Source organism: Ursus maritimus, unplaced genomic scaffold, assembly GCF_017311325.1.
Source record: "Ursus maritimus isolate PB19 unplaced genomic scaffold, ASM1731132v1 scaffold_14, whole genome shotgun sequence".
In the NCBI taxonomy this organism is placed as follows: domain Eukaryota; kingdom Metazoa; phylum Chordata; class Mammalia; order Carnivora; family Ursidae; genus Ursus; species Ursus maritimus.
Window position 1 is genome coordinate 54938115 of NW_024423786.1, and position 12376 is coordinate 54950490.

The 12376-nt window shown below is 60.5% G+C and overlaps 1 protein-coding gene across 1 annotated transcript in view; it reads right to left on the bottom strand.

Moving 5' to 3' along the window:
• Positions 1-11812, bottom strand: part of TJP3 (tight junction protein 3) — a 21581-nt gene extending 9769 nt beyond the window's left edge. The window contains exons 1-13 of the mRNA XM_040629593.1: positions 11795-11812; positions 7655-7711; positions 7417-7526; positions 6568-6670; positions 6024-6348; positions 4553-4656; positions 3397-3556; positions 3005-3113; positions 1745-1807; positions 1443-1529; positions 1065-1221; positions 339-447; positions 28-265 (exon numbers count right to left, since the gene is read on the bottom strand). Of these exons, the coding sequence (XP_040485527.1) occupies positions 28-265; positions 339-447; positions 1065-1221; positions 1443-1529; positions 1745-1807; positions 3005-3113; positions 3397-3556; positions 4553-4656; positions 6024-6348; positions 6568-6670; positions 7417-7526; positions 7655-7711; positions 11795-11812 (1640 nt within the window). The remainder of the gene's footprint in view (positions 1-27; positions 266-338; positions 448-1064; positions 1222-1442; positions 1530-1744; positions 1808-3004; positions 3114-3396; positions 3557-4552; positions 4657-6023; positions 6349-6567; positions 6671-7416; positions 7527-7654; positions 7712-11794) is intronic.
• Between the last annotated feature and the right edge of the window lie 564 nt (positions 11813-12376).

Here is a 12376-nt window from a genome sequence, read left to right on the forward strand (position 1 = left end):
CGGGGGGGGGGGGGGGGGGTGCCACACCTGCTCTGGTTGGGGATGATGCCCCGCTCCTGCTCCCGGAGGTCGCGGCCCATGCGCACTGCCAGCCAGTGGCCCCCGCGGGCGCGGCTCTGCCCGGGGCCGGGGCACAGCGTGTCCAGCACGTGGAAGACATCCCCGCGGGTAAAGCCCAGGCCTGAGGGCGGGCTGGCCTCCAGCTCGAAGTGCGTGCGGATGTAGAAGGAGTCGCCCACGCGAGACTGCACCATTCTCCGGAAGACTGCGGACAGGGGAGACTCCGTGAGCGCCCAGGCTGCCGCCCGGCCCCGGCCCTCCTGGCCACACACACTCACTGTCCTGCTTCCGCTGTGTCACCAGCTCCACGTCCTCGCCCGGCGGCAGCCCCAGCAGGAACTGCACGGCCTCCTCTCGGGTCAGGTTCCGGAAAGGCACATCATTCACCTGGCGGGAAGGGGGCGCAAGATGGGACGTAGCCCTGGGGACCCCCTCGGCTGGGCATCCCAGCTCCGCCCCTGGACAGAGCCCACTCCCGGGCGGAGGACGGCGGGGAGCGGATGCGGCGCCGCGCTTGCAGGGCGAGGGGGTCAGGACAGGGAGGAGACTGAATGTGGGCAAGATTATAAAACGAGTGTAAGCAGGTGACAGATGTGGAGGAGGCAAGACAGGCCATGAAGGCACGACCTGGCCGAGGCCGTGGCCCAGACAACGCGGTCGGGACACGGTGAGTGCAGCTGGGGCACGAAAGACAAGATTACGATGTTGATAACGAGGCCGTGACACTGATAACAAGCACGCATCCTGGACACGGTCATCACTTGGACAACAAGGTCGTGACACCAATAACCAGGACGTGACATGGACAAGGCCGTGACCCAGACAAGCTGTGCCCCAGTCAGCAAGGTCGTGATCCAGCCAACAAGGTCACGACCCAAGCAGGGAGGCGTGAAAAGGTTCAGATGCCCTCGGGGGTGTGGCCAGTCCGAGGGGTGGGCACCGGGGAGGACAGGCGGGCCGGGACAGACTTGGGTGCCACACCCACCGCCAGCTACCCGGGTCACCTGCAGAATCTGGTCTCCCTCCTGGATGCCCTGCCCGTCGGCCGGGCTGCCCTCCTGCACCCCCGACACGAAGATGCCCACGTCGTTGCCGCCGGCCAGCCGCAGCCCAATAGTTGTGCCCTTGGGGAAGCGGACTACCCTGGAGTCGGGGCTGTACCTGGGAGGGGAGGCAGAGGTGGGGTCAGGCCCGAGGGGGGCGGGAGGGGACATGCGGGACGTCCTTGGGAGAGCCCCCACCCCCTCTGGGCCTCAGTTTCCCAAATAGCCCCGCACGGTGGCTGTATCGACCCTCTGGTGACAGAAGACAGGACCGTGTGCTAGGGAGGCGGTCCTGGGTGTGCGGGTCTTGGGCAGTGGGCTTTCTTTCTGGGGACATACCCGCGGTCCTCCACACTCTGGCTGCTGGACACCCTGTAGATGTCGTAACTGCTTTGCCTCGGGGAGTCTGAAAGGGAACAGCGGTGTCTTTCCCCAGCACACGGACTAGTCCAGACACCACACGCTGCCCCACGGCCTCCCTGCCCCACGGTGGGGTCACCCAGCCCCCCATCCTCCCCAGGGAGCTGTCCCTGACCTCTTAGGCCCACGCCAGCCTCTCCCGCCCTGCCTGGCACAGCCTCACTGGCTGGGATCAGAAAAACCAGAGGGATGCTCAGAGTCACCACCCTTCCGCCATCTGCTCACCTGGTTCCGAGATGGTTCTGGAATCCACCGAATCTTCCCGCCGAAGTGGGGGGCTCTCCCTGGAGGGGAACAGACTTGGGGTGAAGTGGGGGTGGATGCTGAGACGCGACTATTGGAATTCTAACTTCTCTGCGCCCAGGGTCAACTCCTGGTTCTGCTCCTTCCTCACTGTGAGACCGCGGGGCCACTGCTCTCTCCGGGCCCTGGGGATGGCTCCATCCGCCACATGAGGAGGCTGGGAGTCGGTCATCCACCCCCAAATCCTACAGTCCCAGGTGGCTCCTCGGGGGTGACCCGCCAAGATCGCACATCAGAAGCGCCCTGCCAAGCCGCCCCAGCTCCCGACTCTCAGACACAGTGTGAGGACGTTTTTACTGGCGTTTGGAGCTGCCAGGCTCCGGGGTGATCTGCCACACAGCCACAGATGACAGACAGACCCCTGCCTCGCAGATGCGGGAGGCCTAAGCAGGGCACCCGTTATCTAATTCCCACGTGTTGGGCACTTAGGTTTTTAGGCATTGAGTTGTGTCCCCTCAAAATTCATCTGCTCGAGTCGTAATCCCGCGCATCTCAGAATGTGATGGTTCTTGGAAATAGGGTCGTTGTGGGTGTCATGAGCGGAGAGGAGGTCCTACCAGTAGGAGTAGGGTGGGCCCTGGTCCCTTGGCACTGCTGTCCCTCTAAAATGGGGATATTTGGACACAGACGGACATGCACAGAGGGGAGATGATGCGAAGACAGAGAGGAGATGGACACCTCCCAGCCCAGGACTGCTGGGGGCTACTGGAAGCTTCCAGAAGCTAGGAGAGCGCCCCACCCCCACCCGCGAGCCTCAGGGGGAGCGCGGCCCGTCCCACGCCCTCATCTGCCGTCCTAAGCCCCCGTGTCTGCACCCGTTGTTACAGCCGCCACAGGACACTGGTGCAAGGTTGTCGCCCCCTGTCCCCATCTGTGATCATCGTCATAAGCAACAAGCACCCCCCGATCCCTGCAGACATCCGTGGCTGCTGTGCCCCCGAGAAAATCCCTAAACGGCGCCTTATGCATCTTGGAGTCTTCTGGGATGTGTTGTACAATTCAGTGCTTTCTGCTTTAAAGTCGATCCATGTCAGGTTTTCCTGGGACCGAGAACCCAGAGCCAGTCCTGGGGGCCAGGAGAACTATGGGTGGACGGGGGAAGCCTCTTCCAGGCAGGCCACCAGGTGGAAAAGTTATGCTCCTCCTGCTCGACCATTCTGGCCGATGGGGGTACATACCCGGGGGAGTTGGTTCGGCTGGCATCCAAATTCCGTTGCACGTGCTGGGGTGGCGGTGGGACATGGGAGGGCGGCGCCTGAGACAGCTCTGAGCCGAGGTCCGAGATGTCTGCAGGGGAGAGCACGTCCCCTCAGGCCCCCGGCCCACACCTTCCAGACTGGACCCATTTCACAGAGGGGAACATCAAGGCCCCTTACAGCAAAGGGGCCTAGACCGAGTTGGGCTCAGCCAGGGCCTCCAGCCCTGACTTACTGTGTGGCCTTGGGCAAGTTTCTGTCCCTCTCTGAACCACTCAGGGCCAGGCTCTCCAACCCCCACCAGGCTCTGCCCAGCACTCTCTGCCTCCCCTACTCTCCATTCAAGCCCCAGGGCCTGCCTTCTGGGCCCTCACCGTCCAGGAGGGAGCTGTCACTGTCACTGACGGCCGGGGGGATGTTCACCAGGAACTGCCCTCGGTCCCTGAGCACCAGCAGTGTCAGCTTCCCTTCTGACTTCTCGATCAGTCGCCGTGTGTCGCTCAGAGACAGATTCTCGCTGGACACACCATTGATCTAAAAGGGCCAGAAAGGAAGACAGAAGTGAGTTAATGCAAGATCGGGGATACTAGAAACAGGTAGCTTGGGGGGGAGGGGGGGATTAGAAACACACAATCCCCAGGAAGTCATAAAAACAGCCATTCTCAAGAGGAAAGAATAGAATTGGATTCCTCCTGCTCTGAGGAGACCATGCCCAGAAGTGACCCCACAAGAATTCCAGAATCGGCCAATTTATTGAGGGGTGGGGTGGCACTAGGGGAAAATTAGAAGCAGGTTGACTCCCCATCTCCCTAGACGGGGAATTTCTTGGGAGACACTAGGAACAAACAGAAATAAGTCTCACTAGGGGACAGAGAGTAGATAGCTGAAGATACCAGAAGCAATCTGTAGGAGGGACCAGAAACAGACATTTAGAGGTGCGTTAGAAACATAATTTGGGGAAGGACTGTCCTCTCCGGGCCCTCCAGAATCCCTTTCTAACATTTCTGGGCAGGGGTGTCTGTTTTCATTCACCCTGGGGATTGTGAGTTTGTCATCCCCGAGCCACCTGTTTCTAGTGTCTGCCCCAAACCACTAGAAACAGACAATTCCTCGGGGTCACTAGAAACAGATAACTCTGAAGAGGCTCTTGAAGCAATCAGCTGGGAATGGTTTGGAAATCATCTACTAGGAATCACTAGAAACCAATTTTCAGGAGAGGGGTCTAGAAAGAAATCAGCTCTGAGGCAGAGCCGTGCCTGTAAGCCTGGCCTCTGGACCGACAGCACCGACCTCCTAGGACGTGTCCTGGAATGAGCGCCGTGGCCAGCGCCCCCGTGTGATTCCGGGGATACTAGAAGCCGACATTGGGCAGTGTTAGAGCAGAGGATGCGGGCGGGGGCTCCTGCGTTGTCCTCGCTAACCTTTGGGTAACAGGCAACACCCAGCAGGCAGAGGGCTCTGGCCAGCTCTGCCGACCTTGCCCGTGGCTGGGTCTCCCTGTCCCGCCCCCGACGGGAAGCCTGGGCTCACCTGTAGGATGAGGTCTCCTTCCTGCAGCCCACGGTTCCTGGCGGCCAGGCCCGAATCGGTGATGTGCTTGATGAAGATCTGACTGCCCAGGGTGACCCCGAACTCTGTGGGGGAGGAGGGAAACTGAGGCAGGGCCTGGGGTCTGGACTGCGGGCTCCTCTCAAGGTCAGACTTCTCACCTGCCCTTGACCCTCCCGCCTGCCTGCCAGGCCAAGAGCCGGCAGGGAGAGCTCAGGCTCGGCTCCCTCCACGCCACCCTGGGACTGTTCTGACAACCCGCCCGCCAGGACCCGGACACAGAAGGTCACAGGCAGGGGCCTGGGAAGCAACAGAGCCCTGGCCCCCGCTCCCCAGCACCCGGCTCCCATCACCACACAGAAGCTCTTCATGACATCGCCATCAGTGTTCAGGATGTGACTCTTTTTTTTTTTAAAGATTTTATTTATTTATTTGACAGAGATAGAGACAGCCAGCGAGAGAGGGAACACAAGCAAGGGGAGTGGGAGAGGAAGAAGCAGGCTCATAGCGGAGGAGCCCGATGTGGGACTCGATCCCCGGACGCCGGGATCACACCCTGAGCCAAAGGCAGACGCCCAACGACTGAGCCACCCAGGCGCCCCAGGATGTGACTCTTGCTATTAAATCCCAAGGTGGGGGGTGCCTGGGGGGCTCAGTCGGTGAAGTGTCTGCCTTCGGCTCAGGTCATAAGCCTGGCATCATGGGATCGAGTCCTGCATCAGGCTCCCTGCTCAGCGGGGAGCCCGCTTCTCCCTCTCCCCGCTCTTGTGCGTTCTCTCTCTCTCCCCCTCTCAAATAAATAAAGAAAATATTAAAATAATAATAATAAATAAAATTCCAAGATGGGGACAGATGTCCCGGTGCCATTTGTCACATCATGTTTAGAATTCTAAGGTCACAGTGCTGCCATTGAGTCGAGATGGCGTCAGAGGTCACACCCCTGCGCTGGTATCACAAAGGGAATTCCATTATCACGACACTCTACCCAGGTCACAGTGTGTTTCCTGGGGCTACTCGGAATTGCCACAGACTTAGTGCCTTTAAAACAATACCAGCTTGTGATCTCATAGTTCTGGGCTCGGAAGTCCTAAAACCCAGGCGTGGACAGGGCTGCCTCTTCCTGCCCCGCCAGCCTCCCCGCCATCCTCCCCGCCAGCAGCGTGGGGTCTGCCCGTCTCTGGGCCTCCCGCCCTCTGCCTCCCTCTCGTGAGGACCTCGTGAGGACACCGGGAGCCCAGGGTCACCCCCACCCCCACCTTGGGGCCTTGACAGGTTTCCCTCTCCACGTGAGGCGACACGTCCCAGGTTCCGGGGGGGCCAGGACGGGGACATGCGTGGGGGCCTTTATTCTGCTGAACCACACAGCACACGGGACGGGGTCAGGGCCGGGCCGGCGCCGCTCTGCGGGAGCTCTGATCCCACAGATGCCAGCACGCCCGGGCCACGTGCTCACCGTCACTCTCTCGCCTCCGCACCAGCACGGACTTCACGGGCCTCATGTGCACATCCTGCCGCGGCAGCCGCTTAAAGCCAGACACCAGGGCCAGCCCGTTGGCCTCGGAGTTCCCAGCGGGGCTCCTGCGCCCGTGGCTGCCGGCCCGGCTCCGGCGGCCCGCCCTTGGCCGGCGCGAGCGCTCGCCCCAGGAGCGGCCGGAGCCGCTGGATGTGTCGCCTTCATAGCCCTGGCCGTGGTCAGCCTCGTCAGAGTCCTGATGTCCCCGGCCAGACGCGCTGGCCTTGGCGGTAGGCAGCTGGATTTTCCGGGGACGCTTCACCGTCTGTTAGGGGAGTAAGGGGAGGGCCAGCTCAAGGCTCTGACCCATCCACTGGTGGTCCTGGGGGACCCTGGCCCCTCTCTGGGCCTCCACGTCCAAGCTGTGAAATGGGGACAAGATTCCACTTGCTCGTAGATGCTTACACTCAGACTGCCCGTGGGCTGCAGGACTGGGAGAGCCACCTGTGCCAGGGGCTGCCCCTCCCACCTGACCCCCACTCACAATGTTGGCCACCTTGGTGCAGGTCTTGAGTATCTGAATGGCAAAGGTGGAGGTGACACTCTCCATGGAGACCCCGTTCACCATGACGATGTGGTCCCCTGTCCTGAGGGAGGAGGCTGGGTCTCAGGGAGCAGGCCTCACATGGGAGCCCTCTCCCCAGGCCTTCCCCTGGGGGCCCCTGGCACCTCCCCCAGTGCCCCACTTTGGGGTGGGCATCGCCAGTTCTACAAGGCCTGGTTCTAATTCACTGGTGTCCCAAGTCTCACAAAGACATTTATCCTTCTGGGCCTTAGGTTCCTCATCTTTAAAATGCGGCCAATCATAGATGCTTTATAATGATAAAATGCAACCACAGAACAGAAGCCGTGGCTGTAACGGGTGTCTCCATACCCCTCATTTCAACTGTCAGTCTCCTCTTTCTGCTATTCTCCCCCTCTTTCCCGTCTGTGTTTCAACATCTCTCTCTCTCTGAAGCTGTTCCTTGATTCCCAGCTAAGCCAGATCACCCGTCAGCCACTCAGGTCCCAGAACCATTTTCCCCAACTTAACTCCCAGGAGCCTCCTGTCCCCGAGGGCTCAGAACACTGGGTCTCCTTCCCTCCAGCCACAACAGGTTTTCCAGTCTTTTCATTCCAGGAATGCCCTGGGGCCACTGTGACCCTAAGACATACACTGGAGGACCAGGAAGTGCCTTGGGGAGAGGGAGGGCCACATCGCCAACTCTGTCTGCTGCCAGCTCTAAGCCTTGTGGAGGCAGAGCTGGCAGGCTCCAGGCACTTTCCCGGCTCCTAGCTTCGGCCCGCACGGGTCCCTCCTCTCGGCCATCACCCCTGCTGCCTTGGTACGCACTGCAGTCTGCCCTCCGCTGGTCCCCCGGGCACCACATCAGACACAACCACGGATCCATGGGGCCGGTCTCGGCCACCAGAGACTGCAATGCCGAAGCCTCGCCGGGGGTCCTAAGAGAGGATAACATATAGGATGAGCTTTGCTTCCCGTGGGGACAAAGGTTCTCCCCTCCTGTCGAGCAGCCCGGGGTCAAGAGGACATTCCTGTTGGCACCCGTGTGGGGAAAGGGAGGCCTCACCTTGCAGAGCGTGGCCGTGTGCTGTTCCCAAATGGTCAGCTCTTCCATGTCCAACACCTGACAGGAGGGAACGGAAGGCGGGCATGAGGCCATGGCAGGTTCACTGGAGCACTTAGGGGTCCCCTGCCCTGGGTGGGGAGCCCGGCTCTGACACCCCCATGGTCCAAGCCTGTGGACAAGTGGCTACCTCTCCGGGGGCCTCAGCTTTTGTATCTGCAAAGTGGATTTAAGTTGGGGGTTCTCAAGTGGGGACCATTCTGCCCCCAGAGGACATTTGGTAACATCTGGAGGCATGTGTGGTCATCGCAACTGGAAGTACTCCTGGCGTCAGGGAGTGAGGGCCAGGGGTGCTGCTCGACCCCCCACAGAGCAGGGCAGCCCCCCCCAGAGAACAATCCAGGCCCAAACATTCATGTGCCAAAGCTGAGACCCTGGTTTAAGTGAACCAAACTGGTAAAAGCAGAGAAAAGGCAAGTGCCTGGGGGGGAATCAAGCAGGGGATGGGGGATCAGTGGCTCAACGGATCCATGCCTGAGGGGATCAAGTCTGGGGGGATCCATGCCTGGGGAGGGTCAGGCTGGAAGGATCGATGCCTGAGGGGGTTAAGCCTGGGGGACCCACGCCTGGGGGTCAAGCCAGGCCCACCAGGCAGATGGAGTGCTCTCTGCTCCAGCCACCCGGGGCCTCCTCGCTGTTCCTCCAACACCTGGGGCCTTTGCACGCACTGTTCCTTCTGCCTGAAACTCTCTTCCCCCGGATCTCCACCTGACCCCTCCCCAGGCCGCCTGCTCACACATTACCTTATTGGCGTGGCCTCCCGCCCCCCTCATTTAGAACAGTAAGCTCCTCCCACTCCACAAAGGACCCCCTTAACCACCCGGCCCCAATACAGTTGCCTAATTCATACAACCTGTGACCCCTTGACCTTCTCTAGATTTTGTTGATCTGTCCATCTCCCCTCTCTAGAAAATCAGATGTGGAGGGCAGGGATTTTTGTTTATCTTGTTTGCGGTGGAGTCCTGATTCAAAGCCGGGGTTCAACAGCTCTTTACGGAAGGAAGGAAGGAAGGAAGGAAGGAAGGAAGGAAGGAAGGGAGGGAGGAAGGGAGGAAAGGAGGGAGGAAGGGCAGGCAGGCTTTCCTTGTGCTGGGCACGGTCCATGAACCATCTCATTTAATCCACTCATCGAAGGGAGATTCTATTATCCCCAAGCCACAGAGGAAGAGACTGAGGCACAGAGAGGCAGAGTCACCTGCCAAGCCGACAGAGCTGATGGAGGTGGCCGCTGGGGAATGTGGAAATTCCAGATTATTTTCAGTCCCCCGCGATAGATGAGAGTGCAAGGCCACACTCCAGGACACCCTGGGGCGGGGGGAGGCAGAGAGGAGGAGCCCACCCCCCAACTCCGTGGCCCTATTTCCCCGGGGGACCTGCTAGAAAGGACGCCCCTCCCCAGCCTGGTACCACGGGCGGGTGACTCCCTCGGCAGAAAAACCCTGCACCGGCCGCTCCGGTGTGTTTTCTTCATGGTTCCCAGGAGAGCAGCATTCCTGGCTCCCAGAGAGGGGGGAGGCGGGCGGGGGGAAGAGGAACAAAGCCCAGGGCGGGGCCTCCCGGGCACTCCTGGCTCTGCAGTTACCCGGGAGCTGAGAGGGCAGCTCTCACAACCAGGACTCCAACCCCTTGGCTGGCGGGGGCGGCGCCGCTCCCAGCCTCAGCTTCCCCTCTTGTAAAATGGGTGACCCCCATCCCCGCTGCCCGTCTTCCAGGGCTGAGGCGCCGGAGCTAGACAAGGAGAAGCCACGCGCCAGAGGCAGAAAGAGCCTCTCTCCCAGAGACGCGCCAGAGGTCCTGAGAGAGAGGGGAGAACGCCGACTTTCCTCCTTTGCACGCTGATAAGAAAACACTGTGCCATGCTGGCTGCCAGCCAGGGCTTTCCATACACTCACTTGTTCAACCCTGACGGGCCCTAGGGTGTAGCACCACTATTACTCCTACCGTAAGGGAGAGGACAGAAAAGCCCCGAGAGGTCCAATACCTTGCCTGAGGTCACACAGCAAACCGTGGACGCAGGCAGCCCGTCCCACACCTCACTCCTCACCATAGGGCCACAGCACCCTTCTGCTTAATTAATTTTTCAAATTAATTTTTCAAAAATAGAATCTTTTTACCTGGCTTTGACTGTACACTTCGAATCAGGAAATGGCCTCCAGAATTTTGATTTCCTGGCCTTATTTTAAGAAACAGCCCCAGGGAACCAGGGCCCCTAGGGGGACGGGGCAGGTGGCCCAGGCTTGCCCCGCCTTGCACAGGTTTGCCTCCTCAGCGGTCAGAGGCCTTGACTAGAGCCCCGGGGGCCCAGCCTAACCGCACAGGCCCCCTCAGCCTCGTTCATCTCCATGGCTTTCCCTGAGGGACTCCTGTGCCTAACACACTCCCAGGATCTGTGCACAGCTAGCCCTTGCCACTGGGGGTCTCAGCTCAAAGCTGCCTCCGCAGGGAGCCCACCTTGCCCAGCCAGACTTCCCTGGCTCCCCCTCACCCTTCTGTGTTTTATTATGTTTTATTCATGGCTTCCAAACCATCTCAAACTATCTTGTGTAATCATCAGTTTGCAGGTTTCTGGTGTCTCCTCCTGGGCTGTGAAGGCCGGACGAGGCTGTCTCTTTGCACACTCTGGCGATGGCCACTGACACCTCCTGGCCCTGCGATCAGCCTCCACTCGGAGCACGAGCTGTATTTCTCTCCGGCAAACTCCTATTCATCCATCACAGCCCCAGCACCACTGTGTCTCCCTCCAGGGAATGAGTCTTCAATGGCCCCGTACACACATCTCACATCCCTAATTACTGGAATCTGGGATGTTCCTGTCCACCGTCTCCCATATACCCCTCTAGTCCGGGGCCTGCTGGTGGGCACGGCTGGGGGCCCTGGGATCCCAGCATAGTCCCCACAGGACCAGTGGGGAGACAAGAGTTTGAGGAATGGGTGAATGGTGACAAAAGAAAAGGTATATTCAGCCAGGAACTCAACCGGGTGTGTCCAGAATTCCTAGACCCCCTCAGCCAGTGAGACCCATCGGGTGAGCTGAGGGGGCGGGGCCTGCACCTGCGTCCCCACCCCGAGCCCCAGGCCTGTGACAAACAACGGGGAGAGGAGGAGTCACCCAGTGGGGGCAGGTCAGGTGGTACCAAGTCACACAACCCCAGGCACCAGGCTCAGGGACTGTAGTCCTCTCTCCCCCTCCCCGCCCCCACCTCCGGGAACAAAGGTGGGGGAGGTGGGGAAGGGGGCCACAAATAGGCGACATGGGGAGGGGATTCTGGAAGCTGTTTCCCCGCAGTCAGGAAGAAAGCTGGCAGGAACCTGAACTGCCCGACCTCAGGACTGGGGCGAGCCACAATCCCCCTACGGCCTCAGTTTACCACCACCCTCACCCCCCGCCGTGATCTCCCACCCAGTGCGGCAACTGTCAGTTCCAGCTCCATGCCTGGAGGGTGATGATCCCCCAAATAGAGACACGGAGATCCCCTCCTTCCCAGCAGGCTTACTCTTGTGTAAAAGGGGGTCTCGACCCCTATCTGCCTCCCCTGTATACAGTAGGTGCCCAATGCATGGCGGTTCCTTCTCCAGCAGCCTGTCGCATTTACCGAAGCCACCGCAGCCCACAAAAGAAGCCACAGCTGCCGGTGCACCGTTGCTCAAGCTTAACTCGACGCGACCCCCGGAGCCCGGCGTCAACATCTTTATGGGGCACCTTTACGTGCCAAGCGCTTAAAACACATTTTCCTCTTAGAATCCTCCCTACACCCTTCTTTAAAATGAAGAGCACCAATATTACAGGCGAGGTACAGGGAGGCTTGATTCGCCGGCCCAAAGTTATACAGAAAAGGTAGGATTTGAACCCAGGTCTACCGGGTAACAGAGGCAGGCCTTGGGGACCCCAGAGACAGGTTTTGGAGACCAGCGGGCGCGAACGCCCCTCACTGCGCAGCCTCGGGCTAGCCACCCTTTTTCCTCTGGGCCTCAACTTCCCCATCTGTAATCTGGGGTGATCTGGGGTCCTGGGTCCTGGGTCCAGGTCTCAGGCCCCACTCCAGCTAGATCCCCTCCCCCTCCCGCCGTCTGCGGGCTACTCGCCTGGAATCTCACCGCCATGGTCCACCCCCTCGGGGTCTCCAGCGCCCCTGAGGGGCCTAGAAACGGTCAATCGGTCCCCACCTTGGAGTGAGGGAGGAGGCTGAGGAGGCTGGCGGCGGAGAGAGCGCCCGGCCCTCGCCCTCCTCCAGCCCGCTCTGCGGCTCCCGGCTGCACCTGCCCCTCTTCCTCCTCCTTGTCCCCTACCGGCCCCGCCCCCGCCCCGACACGCCTTCGGGACGCCGCGAAGGCCGCCTTCGCCCCTAACCGCAGGATCCAGGCCCCGGCGTGGGAATACCAGGCCGGGTTTTCCACCCAGCTGAACACCTGCCGGCCGTCGGGGCCGGAGACCGGCCAGACAGGGCTGCAGTGAAGACCCGGCAGAAGTTCCGGCCGCGTTTCCGAACGGAGCCTGCGATTCGACCTCGGCGGACTGGGTACCTTTCGAGGTTGAGTTGGGACAACTATTGCAACAGGGGCAGGTTGAGTGCCGGAGACCTCCAGAACACAGGGCTAGCCTTTCTCGCGGCACCGCGTCTTCGGGAGGTTTAGCCCCGTTACATACAGGGGAAACCGAGGTCCGGT